The 22,471-nt window shown below is 49.4% G+C and overlaps 1 protein-coding gene across 4 annotated transcripts in view; it reads left to right on the top strand.

Moving 5' to 3' along the window:
- SYTL3 (synaptotagmin like 3) overlaps positions 1-22,471 on the top strand; it is a 78,271-nt gene that overhangs the window by 48,180 nt on the left and 7,620 nt on the right. For 3 of the 4 annotated variants that reach the window (XM_082729538.1, XM_082729539.1, XM_082729541.1), the window contains 4 exons: positions 2,407-2,531; positions 8,849-8,983; positions 16,766-16,944; positions 20,753-20,855. In XM_082729538.1, coding sequence (XP_082585664.1) covers positions 2,407-2,531; positions 8,849-8,983; positions 16,766-16,944; positions 20,753-20,855 — 542 coding nt within the window. The remainder of the gene's footprint in view (positions 1-2,406; positions 2,532-8,848; positions 8,984-16,765; positions 16,945-20,752; positions 20,856-22,471) is intronic. The other variant, XM_082729540.1, reaches the window with a different exon arrangement.

Here is a 22,471-nt window from a genome sequence, read left to right as displayed (position 1 = left end):
TTCCATCTTGTCCCGGGTCGCTCTTGGCCTCCGACACCTGCTGGGACCCACAGGGGGACGTTTGGAGGCTTCTGCGCCCATAGCCTCACCTGAGCCACGTCCTCATGTTCGACACTTGCCTGCTGAGCACCTCGAGTGCTGGGACGATGCCGTCCATGCAAACCAGCAGACCCAAGGGGACAGCTGGGGCTAATCCCTGGGGGGCGGGGGCTTCGTAGGAGCAGAGCAGCATCTCTTCTCTGCCGTGGGACACAGATTGAAGCCCTTAACCTGGGCCCCCTCCCTGCTTGTTCAGGCTCTAGTGCTTCATGGGATGGAGACCTCAGCCCCGGGGCAGGGGCGAATGGGCCCCTGGGAGGGATGGTTTGCTGAGCGCCTCTCCCACATGCTCTGGCTGATTGGGGAAAGAGCACGGACCACACACCCTGCACCCCGTCTCTGCCTCAGGGCGCGCAGCTGGGTGGGGGTGACTTCTCTTTCTTCTGGTCCTGAGCTGTGGGGCACCTGTCCCTCTCGATCCGTCGTGCAGCTCTTTCTTACAGAAGTGCTGCGGAGGACAGCCTCTTTCCGGTGTCCCCTGGGGTCCGTGGGGGGATGGCTGGAGGGGCTTCCTGGCCTGAAGGGTTTGGGGAGCGGCCCCAGAGCAACGAGGTAAAGTGTTGCCCCAGGAAGCCAGTCCAGCTGGAATAACGGAGCTGTCCCGACCCTTTTTATTACGGCTGCGTTTCTAAGAGATGTCAGCCCCTGGCCCCCTTGAAAGGGAGGAGGAAGTAAGAACGATGATTTTCACTTCAGGGCCCTTCTGCGCTTCTTGCTGTTTCTCTTCCTTTTCACCGCGTAATGCCGATGCCCAGCCTGGTCTTTAGAATCCCCTGGGAGGCACGCCACCTGCCTGGTCTGTGAACGTAGGTGGAGCAGATGAAGGCACCAGCTTTGGGGCAGGGGGAGGACACCGTCCTTAAGGGGGGGCTTCACCTTCAGGGGCTCCCCACCTTTGTAGTGGGGCTGGGGTTTGGTGGTGTGAGGAGCTCATGTTCACTGTCAGCTTTGAGGGCCCGGTGTGTGCTGGGACCCGCTAGCTTCCTGTGCAGAAGGATGCCCCACGGTCTCTGGAGAGTAGACCCGAGGACAGTGTGGACAGCGCTGCTCTCAGACAGGAGAGCTCCCACACAGCCTGGGGGTCCTGGGGGGCAAGGGAGGGTCTCCTCTAGAGAAAAGAGATGCAGATGAGGCCCTAGCAGCATGTGCAGGAGACACCGGAGAAATAGTGTCTCGAGGAGCGGACCAGGAGACGGGGAGCTCTGGAGCTGGTCTGTCCCACACGCTAATGGCAGGTGGCTCCTAAGATGTGGCCTGCCCGGAAAAAGGGTAAAATACACACTAGATCCCAGAAACTCAGTGCTAAAAATGTCATTAATTGGGCAGCACAGGGGAAAAAACAATTTTTTGAAAGAATCTTACATGGGGAAGGATGCTAACTAGTGGGGTGATCTTTTCATAATGTTCACCAGAAACTAGGAAGTATTCTGCATCCATTACCCAATTAAAGTTGCATCAGTTTTCATATTGATTATATAGTTTAACAATATTTGGGGTATATCCTGTTCCATGAAACGTAGTGTTAAGATCAATCTTACCTGTTTCTTTTTAAAATGTGGCCACCAGACAATTAGAAGTGGCATACGTGAGCCACCTTGTTATCTATGGGAGAGAGTTGCTCTAAAGATAGTTTCAAGGTCATGTTTGAGAGAGTCAAGGACCCGGTGGAGAAGGGAAGACATTTTTGGAGGACAAAGTCCTCTCTGAGGTGGTTCGCTCGCTTGTGTGTGTGGATTCCTTCTGTCTCATGTACTCACCTTTATTCCCAACTGCTGTTACGCTGCAAGACAAAGTTGTATTTCCAGGGTTTGCTTATTAAGACTATGGTAGGGGTATCCTGAATTTGGCTTCCACCTGTCTTCAAAGGGTCCCAAAAGGTAGTATTTAGGTATAAGTCTTTGTAAGGAACCTCTAGGCTGGTTTGTTAGGCTGCCTTTTTCATGCTCACGGTCTGTGGTCCAGGCTGCAGAGTCGGAAGACCTCCCCCTCGCTCCCGCCCTCTCACTCGCAGCCCGAGGGAGGCTCTCAGCCCACAGCAGCGAGTGGTCACACAGTCAGCTTTTGGGAAGCCAGCTCCTCTGTGCTGTGCCTGGCTCGGTGGGGCCTGTGTCTGGCACGCCGTGTCTGGCGATGCTTCCTGAGGCCCCAGAGCCGGGGGTTGGGTGTGACATCCTCCCCACGCTGTAAGCCTTGCCTCGGGGGACTTTGGGGGCTCCTCGGGGTGTGGTGCAGGGACTCCCAGTGGAGGGCCCCGAGTCTGTCGAAGCTGTGTGCTTCCACCTGTCCTCCCTTGTATTTGTTTTCTAGAGCTTTCCAAGTCCCAGAATGACATGACCTCTGACAAGCAACTCCTGGCCACGGGTCCCAGGCAGTGTGCTAGCCGGACGGAGAGGAGGAGCCTGTCTGACACTGCCATCAACGTCACCACCAGGGTAGTCCCCAAGGCCACCGGGCCACCACCAGAGCCACTTCTAGCACATTTTCTCTGTTGATTTAGTTTCCTCTTATTTTATGGCACCGCATTAAGCAGTCTAGGAAAAAACCCATAATCATAAACCACTCTGTATTGGGAAGGCCAGGCCAAATGATGGTCAGATTTCAGGGTCGATTTGGGAGGTAGTTGAGAGCAGGGAAAAGCTTCAGGCTAATCCCAAGCCCGTGGGGCGGCTCCGAGTCCGCTGGAACTCCCTGCCGGCTTCGAGGCCACCCCAAAGGCAAGGGACCCACCTGTGAGGCCGAGATGGGCCAGGTAATTCCTGGGGTCGAAGATCCTCATGGAGGGTCAAGAGGCCTTCCCACTTCCAACAACCTCCAGTTACAACCAGTCCGGGTCTCAGATAGAAACCCCTAGAAACAGAAACGCTGCATGACCGCAGGCAATCACGAGGGACGCGCTTTCCAGGTGTTTAAACCACAAGCGAGCATGCGGCTCATAAAGGCTTTTAAGGACATGATTACTCTGGCTTTCCACCAGGATTAACCAAGTCTGAAGCAGATGCGCTGGTGCAGGAGAGAAAGCGTCTTTAGAATCAGAACACCTGGGCTCTGGTCCAGCTGAGGGGACCCAGCCAGGGCAGGTGCCACCATCTGGCTGTTGACAGGGTCAGTAGGACCGCTCTGGTTGCCCGGACGGGGCGGGGCCCCTTCTCTGCAGCTGCGGGCTCTGCTCCGGACGTCCCCAGACAGCCTGCTTTAGGCAAGTGGACGAAACCAGCCCCACTCTCCTGCTGGAACCTCCACACGGCCTCAAGGTTACGATTCTGCCTCCATCCGTGACCCTTCACCCCGGGGCACGTCGCATGAACTCCCTGAGCCTCGACATGTTCTTGGCGAAATGAAGATGCTAATACTTGTTCAGATTACTCGTTCTGTATCTGAATTGCCAGCTAAGCCTTCTAAACATGCTACCGAAATTGCGGGTCTTCCTTACTGTGTGCCAGACTCCACTCCAGGCTTTCCCCGGATCATCTCCTCCTATCCTCATGCTACCCCGTGAGCCGCGGATGGTGTTTGGCCCCTGTTTCGCATTTAGGGAAACTGAGGCACAGAACAATGAAGTCACGTGGTTGGGGTTACTTAACCAGAAGGTGGTGGGTGGTTTGGTTTGGAGGCCGAACTCTGGAGCAGCTGTTCTCGAGTTCAGTGTGCGTGTGAGTCACTGGGGAACGTTGTTGACAGGCGGAGGCTGAGTCAGTAGGTTTGGGGCAGGTGTGAGATGCAGAGTCCTCGATGAGTTTCCGAGGAGCTGTTGGGCGAGCAGGTGATGTCGCTGGTGCCCCTGGGACCTCCCTAGATTTCGGAGAAGGCATCTCAAGCCTGGGAGATGTACTTGGAAGGCCTTTGAAACTCTGAAGTGCAAATGAGCGTTCGTGCCCGGGGGCTCCTCAGGGTCAGCACAGACACCATCCCCCCAGCACATGGAAGAGAGGTTAGTTAGCTGGCGTTCAGGGGATACTATGTTCCTGGCTGACGGCAGTGTTTGTCACGTTTAATTCTTACAAAGGTACTAAGATAGTTACTGTTACTCTCATGATAAAGATCTAGAGCCTAAGCTGTGGCTGGAGGGTAGGCAGTCTAGCCTAAAGCATGCATACATGTGTCTATAACCAGTAAGATGTGGAGCCAAGAGCAGAGTCCTGGTTTGCATGCTCCTAAATTCTATGCTCATAACCTCCTCGTTCTAAGTAAGGAGGAGGACAAAGGATGAAGCCCCTCTGATCCGAGCCCTCACTAAGGTTACTAGGCACCGTCGTTGGCTGCTGGGTAATCGCAAGGTTGTCCGATGGGACCCGGGAGCTTGAGGGGAGAAGCGAGGAAGGCCAGGGACGGCCAAGGCCAGAGCGCGCCTTCCTGCAGACACTCACCGTGCGTGCCGGGTTCGCAGCCTCTTCCTGCAGACACTCGCTGTGCGTGCCGGGTTCGCGGCCTTGCTCCGGGCAGGACCTGCGGTCTCCTATTTGCAAGCCTCCTCTCTCCTCACCTTACTCCAGGACATGACTGTTTCAGGGAGCAATTTAGCCGCATGTTTATAAAGTCCTTAGCAATCCTGGTCTTCTCTATAAATGCTAAATAATTATGGGGTTGAAATATAGAGTGCATCTTTAAATAGGACGTTTGTCAGACTGCAATTACACACGCCGTGGCTGGCGAGATCAGGAAAGTCATGCTCACGGCTTCACCGGAGCACTTGGGAGCATTTTGCCAACTGCAAGTGCACGACGTGGTGCCCTTTGGGAGGAGTGGACATCGGTGCCCACTTTGCCGGGGGGTATGCTGGGCGCAGTAAGAGGAGGTGACTTAAGACCGCATGGTGCCTCTGGGCTGGGAACTGAGAAAGCAGCTCCGGATGGCTTCTCTGACCATTACGTGTGAGCAGCATGTTCTGGAAATGCCCTGTAGGGACCCTCCCTGCAGCATCGGGGCAGGACTCTTTTGAGAGGTGACTTCTCTCACTGTCCTTCCCTTACCTGTCCCCGAGGGATTTTATTGCACATATTAACGCGTGGTGGATGTACACGGGCCGTAAAGACACACACCTGTTAACAAGGAAGGAAACACAAGAAGACGTTGGGCGGGGCTATCTCAGAGCAGAGGGAACAAGGACGCAGGCGGGGAAGAAAACTTTCTTTCATTCTATGCCCCTTTATGTGAAGCTTTCCCACGTCCAGCCTGAAATCTGAAGAAACCACCGGGGCGGGGCGGGGCGCTCCGACATGCCTTCTCGCTCCCCGCCTGCGGCCCAACTCAAGGCTGAGCAGCCAGAGAAGGGAGGCGGCAGTGTTGGGTTCAGGGTTGAGAGCTGTGGGTCCCCCCGGGATGGTCCCGGGAGAGGCAGCCTCCCCTTCAGCTGAGATTCCTCAAGGCTCGGAGCATGTCCCTTTGGCCGAGCCCAGCCCCGGCGTTTTTCTGATAACGCAGGTGCGGTCTCAGCGTCTCTTGTTGAAGATCAGTGGGGAAGAGTCCCAGCCGCCTGGACGGTGGGCTTCCAGGGAGCCCCTAACTGGACGCAGTCCGTCCTAAAGTTACTGCCCTGCCAGCACAGAACAGGAAACGCATGAACTCTGCGCAGTCAGTCTCGTCGGCGCCATCAGTCTTCTCTGTAATCTGCCCCGAACTAGATATTGAAATACATTAAAAATCACAGGGGGAAAAATGCATCTCCTCAAGGTCGATAAACTGCTCTTTGAATCTTGATGCCCTTTAATGGCAAGGAACGTGACCGTCATCCAGGTCCTTCTGAATTTACTGGGAAGTTAAACGTGACATTTCAGGCTGATTCCTTACTCAAAATAGGCATGTTCTTCAGAATAGTGGACTTTTCTAGTAATTTCAAAATATGTATCTTCGTCCCTAAGCTTCATGAAAGGTTTTCCAAAATTCTAACATACTTAGAAGCACTGTCTTTGCTGGCTATGAATTGGACATGCCAACATGGGATCAGTATGATAAAGATAGATCTCTTTGTTCCTTTTCAGAACTTTCTGTCATCATTTTTTTATGATTTCAAAAGGATGGTACCTTACGGAAAATGGATTTAAGTGATTATTGAACAACGAAGTGTCACAAAGCTTTATGTTAATATTTAGCTCATTTTATTCTTTCTATCCTGGTCTGATGGTTGTCTTGTCTGCTGTTTCAAATGGCATCTTCCAGTCTCCAAGGCCATCCCCTGCTGCACTCAGAGGGTGGGGGTCTGGCGGTAGGAGAGCCCTCTGCCTCCTCCCACTTGGGGTTTCTCTGGATTGTTAGCCACCCTCTCCTCCTGCCTCAGAAATGGATGTTCCTTCCCAGGGTAGAGCCCTCCCAGGCACGGGTCCATCCTTCCCGCTCCCCTCTGCGACCTTCATCAGCTCGATGCTTCTCCTGTCTCTGTTTCTCCTCAACCTGCAAGTATGCCCTGATCTTCCCCACCTTACAAAGCGAAAGCAGCATCGTTTGAAGGATCCCCTTCAAGCTGCTCTTCCATTTCTTTGTCACAGCCCACATCCACGAAAACAGCCTCTGCTCTTGCTATCACTGCACTTGTCCTGTTTACTCCTAGCTTCCATGCAGTCCACTCCCCATGTCAGTGCAACACTGTTCCCGGGGCATCCCCCGGCACCCCTGATTGAAGAGCGAGGTGGCCAATTTGAACATCATTCTTGTCATTGACTTTGTCTCCTTTGACACAGTTGACCAGAATTCCATTCTTCTCTTTAATTACAAAAATGATTTTATTGCTTTTATATATAATAAAACCCATGCCTACACACTAATGAGAGTTTAGAAAGCAGACGAGGAGGAGGTGGTGGAGGGGAAGAAAAAGCTAGCAGTGTTGACCCAGGGCAGTCACTTGGAATACACCACATGTCACTCGCTTTTCGAAAATGGCATCATGGGGCGCCTGAATGAGTCAGTCGGTTAAGCATCTGATTCTTGGTTTTGGCTCAGGTTGTGATCTCGGGGTCATAAGATTGAGTCCCACATCAGGCTCTGCACTTAGCAGAGAGTCTGCCTAAAGATCTCTCCCTCTGCCCCTCCTCCTGCTCTCTCTTTCTCAAATAAATACATAAATCTTTGTTAAAAAATGACATCACGCCACACCTCCACTTTTGTAATTTACTTTCTTAAGAATCCCTAGCATTATATTTTAATTCCTTCCATGTCAATGCATATATATCATCATTTTTTACAGAGACATTTTAGGGCTTATAATTCATGCCACCAAACTGCCCTCCTCTGGGGTTGACTCAGTTTACCTCTAGAGGCAGAGTAGCCCGTTTTTCAGCACCCCTGCTGGCACTAAATGTTACACTTTCTATTTTAATATTTGCTAATTCGCTAGACAATTTTTAAAAACCCGCATTTCTTTAATTTTAGGCGAGTCTTTCCTCCTCGTCCAACATCCTTCATCCCTGAAATCCTCCCCTCGTATCTGCAAGTCTTCCAGCCCCCTGCCCCCTCCTCCCCTGGACCCACTCTTTGGTGTTGCCAAGCTGCCTGGTCTCTGGACAACCTGACATGTCAGGGATCTGGCCTCCTGAGTCTCTGCGGCTTCTTGGGTCGCTAGCAGGTGCAGGAACATGCTCTGTGCTTGACCATCACCATGGGGCCACCGCTCATGATGCCCCACCTTTGAGTGTCTCCCCACCCAGGCTTCAACCTCCCACTTAGGTCCTACTTGCCCCGGAAGATCATCTCAACACCCCCTTCTGCATCAGCGCTCCCTCTCCTCTTTCCCATGGACTGGGTTCGTGCCTCCATTTCAACGGTGTATTAATTTCCAACCAGCTAGGTGAGCTCCTCCAGGGGGAGGGCAGACAGTGCATCTTCCCCTTCTCCTCTGACCCTGCTTTCTGCCCTGGGACTTAGAGCAGTGGGTCAAAGATGGTGTTGCTTAGCAAATGCCTGATGGAACCGAGCTGGTGCTCTGCGGATGGAGAGCATAAACCCTAAGAGCCATCTGGAACTAATCACATCGTTCACTTGTTTGCTAATATTCTCAGTCTTTCATTCCTGAAATCTACAACTATGCTGCAAATGTGATATTTCCAAGTTCCACTTCCAACCCAGCATCCAAACCTAGAGTCTAGATTCACAAACTTCATGTCTTCAGCCAGAAAGAGGTTTCCTACCTTGTGCCTTGTGCTTCTTGTGGAATGCTAACACATTTCGAGGGAAGTTTCTAACCACAGCCACATGTGGTTCCTGAGCACTTGGAATGTGTCTAGGGCAACGGGGCAGCTTAATTTATTCATTCTATTTGCTTCTAATGAATGGGAATTTAAATTTAAAAAGCCACCGGCAGCTAGTGACCACCACATTGGAAAGCACAGCTGTGTACATTATAGAAGTACTGACTATTGAAGTATTTTGATAAAATTCAGGGACATATTTTGATTTTTCCCTTTTTTATAGGCACATTGGAGCTCAAACTGATAGGCTAAATATTGTATCTCATGTGATTTATTGCAAGGATCATTATCAAGGTCAAAATGTGGACTTCACCTCTTTAAGACTTACTAATCCGTAAGCCATCCACCCACCACTGTTCGTGACTGTCCCAGTGCTTGCTGGTGCCTGCCGGGCCCCCGCGGGGGTGTGCGTATGCATTCATCCAAACAGAAATGTGCTCCTTGCTCAGCACCCAAGTTCACAGATGAGGGCCACTGGGCCACAGATGCAGGCCGAGCTTGCTGTAGTTCCCTCACTCGAACAAAGTCACACTGGGACGCGGACCCCATCATTAACTTTGTGTCTCCTCTTCCAGAAGGCGAGCGCGCCAGATATTCTTAAACCTCTCAACCAAGAGAGTCCCAAACGCCTTCCTAATCCTGTTCCGAAGCCCGAGAATCTCTCATCCAGGCCGACGCCCAGCGCTTTATTCTCTGGAGGCTTGAGACACGTGAGTCTCTGCTAATTCCCTGGACACGTGACCCGTGCCTGTCCGCGTGATGTTGGGGCGGGCTGGGGGGGGGGTAAGCAAGGGAGGAGGGAAGTGGTGCCCTGTGGGATGAACTGGAACAGGACAGCAGAACTTGGTGGTAATATTTTACCTACCTGTGAGCGGGGAAACCTGGCTCTACTTTGATGGCTTTTCTTTTTTACCGACAGATAGTAATTTATAAAATAATGGTATCTTTGGGTGAGAAGTTTTTACTTTCAGTGACGTCCAATGTATGAGATATTTCTCTTGCAATTACTTTCGGGTCGTGTCGACCCACGAGTCATGAAGACATCCTCCGGTTTTCTTCTAGAAGCTTTATGAGGGTTTCATTTTTCCGCACGGTCTGTGCTCCGGCTCCGGATGTCGTGAGTGGTGTAGGCTGTCTCCTTTCCCTGCATGGATACTCAGTTATTTAAAAAAGAGACTTTCATTTCCCCCCATTGACTTTGGTATCTTTGTTGCAAATCAAGTAACCGTGTAAGGAGGGGTCTTTTTCTGGATTCTCTGTTCTGTTCTGCGGACCTTGCCATGTGTCCTGGGGCGAGACCACGCTGTCCTGGGAACTGTAGGAAGCCGTGAAGTCAGGTAGCCTGGGTCCTCTCTCTGACTGTGCTCTTCTTTTTCAAAATATTTTAAAGATTGTCTCTGCTCAGAGGCAGGCCTCTTTGTCATTTGTCTGTTTGTTTGAAAACATCGAAGGAATGCAGACTTCTTGCCCGAGACTGTGGCCTGTGGTGATGACAGGTCACCTCACTATCATAGCTCTTTGACTTATTGAAGAATCTCAGACAATCACAAAGATTCTCCAGATGACAGAGTCCTCGTCAAGGAAATGAGGATCAGGCTTGTTCTTTTATCTCACTGGGCTGTTTCGAGAGTCCAAATGCATTGGCTGCCTGGTGGGTTAGAGCGGGAGGAACTCAGCTTCTAGAAACCTTCTTCCTGGTTCGCATTCCAGCTCCTCTGGTGTGACCCAGAGAGAGCCCTTCGACCCCTCTGTGCATGGGGGCGACTGGGGTTTTACAGAAAATGGCATTCACTTTAGAAAATGATAGACTTCCCTTCCCCCAACTACAGGCATATCTGGTGGAACATTAAATAGTTGAGGAAGAAGCAGGCCAGACTGTGGGCTGAAGGACAGCTAAGGGCGTCCTTGCCTCAGTCCCCTGAGTCCTGGCGGCCCCCCACCCCACCGGTCCCTGAATGGGCCACTGCTCTGCGCCCACCCTCCTCACACTGTGGGGGCCCAGCAGCATCACTGGGCACCTTCCAGAAATGGGAATCTCTGGCCCCGCTCCAGACCTACTAGATTGGCCTCCTTGTCCGGGAAGCCTGCCCCCTGCCCTGCTCCCCAACCGCCCCCCCCGCCCCCGCCGTCATCCTTCCTTCTCTCTGTTACTCACACTCCTTCCGCTGTGTCAGCGGTTGCCGGGTCGGGTGTTGTCTGGGGCAACTCCGGTGCCCGAGCTGCACCTGCCACAAAGGAGCAGGGCAGTCAAACCCGGCGGGACCACGGCATGACTCCTGTGGACCTGCTGTCTGTCGAAAGCCCACTGTGTGCAAACCCCTGAGCCAGGTGCTTCCCTGCAGTCATCTGCACAACGATCTTGCCACGTGGATACTGTGAGCCCATTTCACAAATGGGGAAATCTGGTTCACAGATTTCCGCGCAGCTCTGACTCAACCCCTGGGAGCCGTGTGAGTCAAAGCCTGGGCTCTCTGGGCTGGCCCTGGATTTGGTAGCTCTCCAAGGGAGGGGGTTCCCTGGCCACACTTGCCTGGGGTGGACCCACACCTAGGAAACCTCTCCGACGGGTGGGAAACGCTGTGGCGGTGAGAAGCCGGTGAGTGTGTTCCTCTCCCCCAGACTCTGCTTCTTAGGGCGGTTCCCTTCAAATTCAACACGGTTCCCTTCTCCTGGTCTTCTGGGGTGTTCTGGTTTGTGCCCTTCAAGTTATCCTGGTGAGACTGAGTTATTCGACGATGAACCCTCTCCTGTTCCCTTTAGACCGAAGCAGTGTTTGAGGAACGAAACTCCCTCAAAGCAAATACTGATTATTGCTTCTAGCCCGAAGACGTTGCCTGTTCTTCGGACAGATGTGGACGTCCTCTAGGAAGCAGGGAGAGCTGGAAAAAGCTCACTAAATCTCTACTTACTACAAGAGGAGAAATACAAAGGGGCAATAAGTAGGGGAAACACCGAACCTCCCAGGTGGTTAAATCAGAGCAAAATGAAAGCCAAGTGCTGTTTCTGGGGTCATCTTGGCAAAGTTTAGAAGTGATGGGGTCAGCGTGAGCAAGGTGTGGAGCTGCAGGCATTCTCAGAAGCTGCTGGTGCATTTAATCAGAGGAATTAATGTAGCTATGAAAAATAACATTGAGGAATATTAACATAGAAAATACACCTTGGTAAATGAACATAGAAGGTTACCAAATAGTATTACAGTATCACATATTTTTAAAAACAAAATGGCTATAGACCTCGTAAAACAAGCGAAGCGGAGGGGTGCTACCAAAATTTGACCCCGAAATAATGGGGTTATGCTTTTCTCTTACAATTTTTCTGGGGGCTCATCTGTATTTTCTGTATTTTTTTTCCATAAACATGTAATGTTTGGGGAGGAAAAAATAATTTGCTTTACCCACCCCCCCCCCGCAAAAAAGAAAAATCCAATTGTAGTGGAATTGGTGGTGTGAAGAAATACATTAATTTTTTAGACTTCCTACAGGAGAAAAGTTCCTACCAGAGTTCCTGTCTGGTTTTTAATTTTGTTTATACTTCTTTTTAAAAAAATCTGAAAAGGAATGCATCTATATCAGTGTTCTCATGCAGTTTACATTTTTCCGGCCAGAAGGTGTTGTGGTTGGCAAGAGTGACCAGATGAAGTTGTAACTCCTGAGATAGAGAGGTTGGCAGAAGTTTGCGAGGGAGCAGATTAGTAATCAAAGAAGTAAAAAAAAAAAAAATCCAACTGCCCAGGTGTTTTCTTTAAACATGAATTTGAGACGTGGGATGTCATCATGGTGTTTCGGTCGCTTCTAAACAGGGACTGGCTCAGAATGTGCCCTCGGCCCATCCCACAGGTGTGTGTGGAAATCCTTCATTTTTCTATTAATATTTCTGAACTTGTCTGGCTCCACTGATTTTTTAAAAGAGCACTGTATTTAGTGATCTACCCGTATGAATGTGTTTTTGTTAACAACGATAAAAACGGATGACCGTATTCCGGCCTGTTCATCCAGCGGAATACTGTTTGGGAGTGACAAGGAGTAAACGCCCACCACGGCTGACCACACTGATGAATTTAAAAAACAGAATATGTGCATGGGAGGAATTCTAATTACGTCAATTCCAAAATCAGGTGAAAATAACCAATATGTTGTTTGGGGGGATATATACATATGTACTAAAACTATAAAATACAACGAGAGTGAATGACAGGAAACTTTGAAGCCGCATTCACTCGGGGACAAGAATGAGGGGATGCGACAGGGGTGGGGCCCCAGGGCACTTCTGAGGTCCCACTTATGTTCTTTTACTCCAGCTGAGTGGTGGGCACGTGGATGTTCCTTCTAGAATTACTATTTAGCCGTATCCATGAGATGTACTTTTAATATATGTATCACAGTAAAAAAGGAAAAAAAGGAGAAAAACAAAGGAAACGAGTTGCTCAGCTCACAAAGGGTGGCCACACTGTCTGGCGTTTTCCAAATGGTAATGAATGTCCTATACTTACTATGCATGAGGATGGGTCTAAGTCTCCACGTGCATTAACTAACTGAGCCTTATCCCAATCCTGTGAAATAGATCCCCATTTTACAGATGAGGAAACTGAGTCAACGGTGGGTAAGAATACTGCTCAAGATTACACAGCCACTAAGTGTTGGGACCCAGAGCAGAATGAAAGCCTGTCTGGCTCCGTGGCAGCCATTCTGACCACTCTCAGTGTGCTCTTGGCGATCAGATGTTTTTGTTTTATTTTGTTTTGTTTGTTTTGTTTTTTTTAAGAATTCAGTTGACTGTTGAACAATGTGAAGATGTGCAGGTCAGGGGCACTGACCCCTTGTGCCATCAAAAATTCGTGCATAACGTCCAACTCCCCCAAAACTTAACTCATAGCTTGCTACTGACTGGAAGCTTTACTGATAACCTTTACAGTCAGTTATCACGTATTTTGAATGTTATATGTATAATGTACTATGGTCTTACATTAAAGCAAGTTAGAGAAAATAAAATGTTAAGAAAATCATAAGGAAGAGAAAACACATCTACAGCACTGTACTGTGCTCACTGGAAAATTCTGTATAGTCAAACCCGTGCTGTTCAAAGGTCAACTGTAGTGTTTCCGCTGACCCCCGCTTCCTGCCTTTGCGAAAAGGAAGGCATGGAGGCTGGCTTGTGGTTACAGTAGCTAACTGGTGTCCTTCAGAGAAAGTCACCAAACACTCCTGCCTTAGCTAGTTCTCCTTTGCTTTTGCTCAGATCTACTTTCTTCCAAACCCCAGCAGCACCAATGGCTCGAATGAAAAAGGCCGAATTCTTAGTGGCGTTTCTGGGCCCGCCCTGCTGGCTTGCCTCCAGGCGCTGCTCAGAGTTGCAACTTGCTCCAAGATCCTGTTCTGGCTACAAAGAAAATAGAACCAGAAAACTTTCCCAAGGCAACAGTGATAGAGACGTGGATTATCTCAGGAATGTGGTTGACCAAAGGGTGTGCTCTGCTGTCCCTTCATTATCGGAGGCTGTCCTTTCCCTGGCCAAGCGGGCACAGACTCTACCGTAAGCTGATGGCCCGGGGCGTTCCGCACCTCCGTCCTCTTCCAGTTCTACTTCTGATTCCTGTGCAACTTCTGGGTGGGTCCTAACCTGCTTTGAGCTCCGCTAATGGATTTATGAGATGAAGGATGAGTAATTCTAATGCTTTCTGGATTCCTTATCATTGTGGTCGCCAAGCTGGATGAGCCAGGGGCACCTTCCCCGCACCCCACAGGAGGGCGACCTTGTGGCCAGCGGGAGCGTGCGGGGATGACGTCCGCCGCATCTTGTCGTCCGAAGGGCGGGTGGTCCCGGGCCTGCTGCGTTCGTTCCTCCGGCTAGCCTGAGTTTCCTGCTCTCAGAACACCCATTTCACACCTTCTCCAGTTCATTCAAAACTCGTTCAGGTCTTCTATCCTGCTCTTTCTCATTTTCAACAAAAAAAAATCCCTTTTTACTTTTCAAAAAAAAAAAAAGGGGAATCTGCTTAGAACTGTCTAATCTTCCCGATACCAAAAATGAACCTCACTGGGTCTGTACCCAGCCTACCCGTCTTTCCCTCCTGAACAGAAGCAGCCCGTCCCCCGAGCGACCCCCGAGTGGCCCCCCAGCGCCCACCCTCTCCTGCCCTTGTTTCCTCCATGAAAGATAGCATAGCTTTCCTTTCTCTGCCTTCATGTTTCTTCATCTTTGTCTTGATTTGCAGCAATTTTATTATGTGCCCACCTGTAGTTTTATTTAAAAATAAATACATTTATTTCCCTCTGGAATCCACAGTTAAATGCCTTAAGAAAGTTCTAGAAGATTAGGACGACCACCCGAGTGAGTCCTCTCCCTTGAGTTCTGTGGCTCCTTCAGGCACAAGACTGCATGCCCCTTCACGCCATAATATTTACACAGAGCACTCCAGAATCAAAGTACTTCAAGTGCTTTCCCTATTTCCTTCATAAATATTTACTGAGGATCTACCATGAGCCAGGCACTGAGCTGGGTGCTGGAGATACAGTGAGGGCGGGAACGTGCAGCTCGGAGAGGTGGGTGTGACCCTCCTTCAGAGAGAATGTTCTTTTGCTTCCAGCCGACAGCTAGAGTGAAGGTAAACAGTCTCTGCCCATCTGATGTTGAGCTCGTTCAAAGCAGGCTGTCAGGCTTTGTGAGGACCCCCCCATTTCCCGCGGACTCTCACTCTTGGGAAGGAAGCTGGGTGTGTGTGTGTGGGGGGTGTCCCCACTGAAAGTCTGGAGGCCACCAAGCCCCTCCTCTCTGTGGTGGGCTTCTCTAGGAAGAATAAATTTAGAAAGTGTTCTCAGCTGCTCATTGAGAACTTCCAAATCAGCAAATCCCTTGAAAGGGAAAAGAAGCCTCTAGTGCGTCTCCCACTTTGGTGCCTTTCCGCGTTCTCTGTGAACTTGGCTGCTGAAGCCGTGTGTGCCTTCAGGGCTCCAGACACCAGTTGTCGTCCCCCAGCCCTTGGCTTCTGGGCCCCACGGTTGCTGCGTTTAGCTTGACTCCTCTGTCCTCCAGATCGGTCTGCTTGCAGAGGGGCAAATGCCTCAGAGGGAGACACAGCTCAGAGCATCAGGCTCATGGACTGTGCTCCTCCTCTCTCTAGTAGCTTCTACCCTTTGTCCTGGCTGTCCTGGGAGCTCTATGATACCTTGAAATTGTTTGGGACGTAATTCAGTTTTCTGTTTGTTCTTGGCAGAAAAGTCTCTACAGTTCAGCCTAAGCTGACATGGCCCAAAGTGAGGTCCTGGGACGAATGCCATTTTAATTATTGGAACTTTGGAGCCCCTGCATTCCTGCCCCTGTTCCGCTCACAAGCAACGCACGCCTTCTGCCAGGCATCCTTACCCTTCCTCCTTCTCTCTTGTGCACCTTGCTGAGTCCGTGGTCTTCCCGCTCCTGCCCTCTGTGAGTGTGAAATGTAAAGGTTGTTTTCCACGCGAACAGCCGTGTGGGTGTTGGCAGATGTGTTTCAGAGCCCGTGACTGGGTGCGGTGAAGGTGGTTGTGTGCTTGGCATTAGTTAACCCAGCCCTTGGCTTCTGAGCCCCGGGGCTGCTGTTGGTTCCTTCTGATAACCTGTTGGCTTGGTTTAGTTTGGGTTTTGCTCGCTCTGTAGTGAGAGGAAAAGCCCCAGACTTTCTTCTTCGTTTCCTCCCAGGATGTTTTACGGCGTGGAGCATCTTGCTGCGAATTAGCAGTGGAAATCATTCAGGCTTCCCTCTTTTTAGAGAGTCAGCACAGAGATTTTTGCCTGGGAACGTGGCAGATATTAAGCAAGTTTAACAGTGCGACAGCAGCTGGCGTGTATTTTTAAGCACAGGCTTTCCTCGCTTCTTATCCTCATCACCTGAGCTCACCGCACCCTAATTGTGGTGGCCGTTCTGTTTTTCATTTAATCACATTAAGTTTCATTTCATTAATTTCATTTCATTACATAAAAATTTAAACAGAATTTATTGTCTTTGACTACATACTTTACACATTGTATTCCACTCACTTCTCACCGTGACCCCATGAGACTAGTATTGATTTTTTTTTCCATGTGGACTTGGACACAGCTACTGGGTAACCGGCCCCAGGTCGGAATCCAGCTGTATCTGACTCCAGTCGTGGGACTTAGCACCCCTACTCCTGCCACCGGTATTATCTGCCCTTCTGAGACTTATCTCTGCAGAATTGCGCAGGAGATAATCCACTTCAGCCCAACTGATTTGTATTAAAGAATGAGATTGTGTAACCTTTATTGCTCAGCAAACACCGTATCTGGGCAAGACCGAAATCCGAGGATTTCCCATCTCCTTCGGACAGACTGTGTGGCAACTTATTTTGGCAAAGTACAAGCTGGTGTATTATTAACTTACTATGAGTCAGGATGCATGTTTTGTGTGAATTTTGATTAATTTGATCTCTCAAAACCAGAACTGCAACAAATAGACTAACTGGGAAGTAATTTATTATATCTGTCCTTCTTGATTTCAGGCAAGTCTAACTAGCATTAACAGCGCTTGCACAGAGATGGGCAATTTTGACAATGCTAGTGTCACTGGAGAAATAGAGTTTGCGGTTCGCTATTGCTTCAAAACCTGTTCTTTAGAAATATGCATCAAGGCTTGTAAGAATCTTGCCTATGGAGAGGAAAAGAAGAAAAAGTGCAATCCGTAAGTTTCTTTTTCCTGAGTTTTGGATTTAGAGGGTAGGCACGTTGGATCTAAAGTTTATTCGGAAGAGCAGAAGTCCCCAAATAACCAAGACAATTGTTTAAAAGAGCAGAACTATAAAAAGACGAATTGAGAATGATTTTTAGAGCTGTAGTAGTTCAAACAGTGGCTTATTGATGCAAGGATAGGTAAGTAGGTCAGTCGAGTGGAATCAGAAGTCCAGATACAGAACTTGGCTTGCTTGGGAACTTCTAGGATCAAGGGACTATTAGATGTCAGTGTGGAAAAGATGAACTTCAATGAATGGTGTTGGGAAACTTGACTTCCCACAGAGGAAGAGTCAAACCAAAAACCTGTGTCACACAATCCATAAACAGATTACAAGGTTTTTCCAGCTGATGTGAAATAATATTTCCCCACTTGAACATGCATTTCCCTGGTTGCGAACAGAGATGAGCAGCTTTTCATACATGCACACGTCAGACACGTAGGGTTCCTTTCTGTGAACGTCCCACTCGTATCTTTTGGCATTTTTCTCTTCAGTTGTTTGCCATTTTAATATTTATTTACAGGAATGTGGGGGTTTTTAAACCCTTTTTTTAATATAGCTCTTCATTGATTGTATTTTATATATATTCTAGTTGTTACTTGTTTTCTAACATTGTTTATGCTGGCTTTTCTTGAAGAGAATGTGAGGTCAAATTTGTCAGTCTTTTCCTTTAAAATGTATTTTGAGTCTGTAGAAGGATTCTACCTGAAGGTTATAAATATATTTTTCTCTATTTTTCTCTATTAGAATTTTTTCCCCTTAGACCCCTTCCCCTTAGAACTGGAATTGATTTTCTGTGGCCTTTCTTTTTTCTCACATGGAAAACGTTGAGCACAATGTTCTAATTACCAGCTTGGGAAAGAGGACGGGAAAGAAAGCCAAACTCTTCTCGGCTCTGAAAACATCAGTAGCTCCTCAGGGCAAGCCGGATGAAGTACATTGTTGTATGTGGCATTTATGGGTCTCCAAAACAGTGTCCCTCTTGTCCTTCTGGTTTTTTAACTTCTATTAGTCCCCCAACTTATACCTTTGGCTCAGGAAAATTGGAATAGTCGTAGTTTCAAAGCTGTCCCCTGACTTTTTCCCAGATCGAGGCTTTCCTCATGTTTGGGTTGGGACTGCCTTCCCTACGCCATGCCCACAAGTAGCAACCATAATCCTGTGCCTTCTTCAGACCCGTCCAGTCCCGTCAGAGACCTTTATTCTGCCCATGGCTCTTCACGCAAGCCGAGCCTCTCTTGTAATTCTCAAAAGGACTGTGGTGAGGTGGTTGAGAGTTCAGACACTGAACCCTGGTCCACCATTTATGTGGGTTGACCCTGGACAAGTCATGCAACCTCTCCATACCTCACGGTGACACAGGGAAAATAGTAGCCCCACCTTCAAGGGATTGTTGCGGCGTTTTTTAGAATTTGCCGATATTAAACTTTCAGAACGTTGTCTGGAACATAACAAACATTCGACACACAGTAAGCAAGTGAGGCACAGAGTACACAGAGAAGTAGACCTAAAACTCCGCACGGGGACCCGCTTGAGGCTTTGGCCAAATACTCAGGGCTCATACACAGGACAAGATTTCATGAGGCCTGTCACAGGACGGTTACTGGGGGTGGTGAGCCACCGGCGTGGCCCAATGCTGGGGAAGGTGGGAGCTCTGACCAGCGGGAGTGGAGACTGCTGAACACCCAGGGCATTATGGGAGGCAGCTGAAGGGTTCCTCTAGCCCCAGCGCAGGGACTCCTCCAACTCTCCCCACCTCAACAAAATCAAGCCACGATAGGGTCAAACTGAGTGGCCCATCGGTGAAATGTTCACTGGAATAATACTCAGTACTTTTTAAAAGAAGAACAGCCCAGAGAGGATTCTGGGAGGGTGACAGGATGGGAAGCCCCAGGAAGTGGTCTCCCCTTGTAAGACAGTGACTGCACTGGTAGAAGCTGTCTCGCGAAACCGCTTCGGAGCTGCCGTCTCACTGGGGTTAATTTCAGTCAATATCCGCTCTTACCCCAGGCGGCAGGGAGCTGTGCCAGTGTTCCCGGAGCCACTTAGGCACAGCATGCTGGGGTCAGTGTGGGGAAAAAAAAAAAAAGGATTTTGTCCTTCAGATATGAGGGTTGTGTGCTCTGGCAGCAGACCGCAGCTTCTGATCACAGGGGAGCAGACCCAGAGGCAGGCAGCCGCTGTGGCATCTCCTCCAGCTGTTGGGCTCCCCTTCCCATCCGGGGTCCTCAGGAGGACTCGCAGCAGATTTCTCCGCAGATCCTTTAGAGGCGGGGAGGCAGTTAGTAGATAGAGTCACAGGGCTAAGTGGGGGCGGGGACCCTGTCAACCAAGAATCCTATATCCGGCACAGCTGTTCTTCAAACGTGGGGGAGAAACTGAGACATAAACAAAAGCTGAGAGTCTTTGTCCTGCAAGAAATAATGCTCAAGGGCGCCCCCCCCTAAGGTGGAATGGGAGGTCAGACAGCAAGTCAAGGGCAAGTGCGGAAAGAAAGACCACAGGAAAAGCAAAGACACGGGCAGTGATAAAAGCTAGTACCGTTTAACAGTGCTGTGTACTTGCGTCTTACATATTTTTAAAAATTATTTGTCTCTAATTACTGCTGTAACTTTGATCTGTAACTCCACACTTTGTCTTTGACCTGACTTAAGAGACTAACACACTTAAAAGAAGGGTTGGTCTGTGATGTTGGCTACCCAGGGTAGGAAGGCGTCGTTTCGCAACCTCATCAATGCGAGGTAAGGCTGGCACCAGGAAGGAGCAGAGGTGTTGTTTGCTATTGACCTTAAGATGGTAAAAATTCAAAGTAGAGCCTTATAACTCTAGGATAGGAGATGTAATCCCCTTGGTGAGCACAAAGAAAACAGCTACAGAACATATACAAAAAGAAATGAGAATGGAATCTAAACATTTTATCATAAAATTCAGCTAAATACAAAAATATGGGGGCACCTGGGCAGCTCGGTTGGTTACACTGGTTAAGCTGACTCGTGGTTTTGGCTCCAGTCATGATCTCGGGGTTGTGAGATGGAGCCCTGCCTCCAGCTCCACACTCCATGGGGAAATCTGCTTGAGTCGTACTCCGTCTGCCCCTCGCCCCACTCACATACTTTCTCTGTCTCCCTCTCTAAAATAAATCTTTAAAAAGTAACTAAACAGAGAAGAATGACTATAGTCACTGCAGTACATGGGGGACCCTGAGCTAGAAGGAACGCAGAAACAAGTAGCCACGGACAGAAGGAAGTCCCTCCTGATCAGGAGTCACTTTCAAGGTGAATAACGTGGGTTCTCCAGTCGAGAGGCAGAGGTTGTCAGAACGGACAGAAGCACAGGATCCAGCTGTTCACGGAACGGGTAGTCCTTGCCATCGCTGAAGCTGTGAGCCAGGAAGGGCAGCGTTGCGACCTCCCTGGAGGGGTCAGTCTAGAACAGGATTTCAGGGGACGGGGAGAACGCAGGTGAGTAATGAGCGATGTAGATTCGAGGGGGAGTCAGGAGGAAAGCAAGGGAGCGTTACGCCTCCAGGAATGTTCCGGAGGATTCTGGCCAAAGACTGAGTAAGCCAGAAGGTGTGTACCCAATGCTATCCTTGTTCCCCACCAAGCCCTTTTTGTCAACCCCCAGTGCCATGGGAAGAAGGGTAAAGAGAATGCTGAGGTCTGATCCTCCTCCTCCTGAACCCTTTGTCCCCCGGCCCACACCCTCCCCAACCCCTCACTGAGCTATCACCTTGACCGGTCTGTGTCTGACCACTAGGTACGTCAAGACCTATCTGCTGCCTGACAGATCCTCCCAGGGAAAGCGCAAGACTGGAGTCCAGAAGAACACAGTGGACCCAACCTTCCAGGAGACCTTGAAGGTACTGGCTGGACAAACAAATATTCATGTGCAAAGTCTGCCCGTCCCAGGCTGGGCACCCGGGGCCGGAGTCCAGCGGAGTGTTCCTCTAAACTCTTGAGTCAGTTAAATATAAGCACAGACACTTCTATGTTTCTGTAGGGCTCTGTCAATCAGTGGCAATTTGGTAGAAAATAAATTTCAGCCTTTGTACAGGAAAAGTGCCGAGTCTGGCGGGCTTGAGAATGGCCCTTGATTAATGATTACTGAGCAAGGGGTGAAGAAGAACCTGGCCGCCTCTCAGTCTCTAAAATCGGTTTGTCCTGTTGAATTTTTATGACTCTCAGAGAGGTGCTCTCAAGCAGGCTCCCCTGTCGACTACCGAGTTACTATCTTCACGAAAGTGCTTCTTTATTCTAATAATCGGGCAGCCCTAGGTTGCTTCTTCTTTTATGAAAAATAAATAGTCCACTTATGAAAAACATTTTATAGAGGAATTGTCTGGGTTCTCACTTTCTTTGGTGCTAAGAAATAGGGTTTGGGTTGTGGGGCAGAGGTAGGTGTGGAAGAACCATCCAGATGCTCAGGGACATACCCGGTCAGGGCTGCGCAGCCCAGCAACCCCATGTGTCAAGACTGCACAAGGAGAGGGCTTGGTTTGCCTTCCTTGGCAAGTAGGGGCATTCCTGAACCCCCAGCGGGGGACTGTCTGGCCAGCTGGCGGGAGTCCCATTTGTTAAATAATAAAAGCCATTGTTTTCTGTGTCCCTCCCTGCTGTGGCCAAGTGCTTTCTGTGCCCGCTGAGCTAAGTATAGGAATCCTCGTTTACCAACAGGGAAACTGAGGCTTAGAGAGTATTTTTAAGTACGGCTCTAGCTCGTGATGGACTGGGAGACCTTCACAAGATTTATGGTCCTGGGACTCCCCCCAAGGATTTTTTAAAAAGACTGTGATTCAACAGACGTGGGCAGGGCCGAAGAGATCACTGTCTGAGAACCCGCGGGAAGCAAGTCAGTAGACACTGGTCTTCCTGTGGTTTTACTCACGAATCTGCTGAGTTTTGAAAAGCTGTGTGCCCCCTCCCACATTTTAAGTTCATATCCAGAATCACTCATTGTACATTTAATGAAGGTGTTTTGTACTCAACAGGGAAACAAATAGTTCACATTTATGAAATGAGTTGAAGTTGAGGATTGAGTGTGAATCTTAGATATTATATGGTTTGATTTTTAAGGGTTTTTTTTTTTAATGTTTATAGTTTTTACTACCTGATTTAAAATGCAGGCAGAATCTAAAAGACATCTCCTAAAATTTTTATCCATCGGTTTTTATCCAGTACATCGTGGATAGTTCAGTCGTCCCGGAGAACTTTCTAGATACACTGAAGAGAGTCCACGTCCCTCATCTAGTCTAAAATCTAGAAACTGATCCTCCGGGTTTTCTAGGGGGAGTGCCATGGGAAGCCTCCCGCACCCCTGGGGAGCTGGCACCCCCGTGAAGACCACCACAGGGGGCCTGGGAAGGGTGGGATGTGACACCTGAGCTGGTGTCTGTGTTTGTAGGGCTGGGAGCTTAGGAGAAGCGGTGGCAACCCCACAGCCTGCTGGGATCGCGATGGGGAAATGGTCCGTTTAAAC

The sequence above is a fragment of the Mustela nivalis genome (genome assembly GCF_964662115.1).
Source record: "Mustela nivalis genome assembly, chromosome: 5".
In the NCBI taxonomy this organism is placed as follows: Eukaryota; Metazoa; Chordata; class Mammalia; order Carnivora; family Mustelidae; genus Mustela; species Mustela nivalis.
Note: the sequence above shows the minus strand (reverse complement) of the source record. Positions and strands in the feature narration are given on the sequence as shown.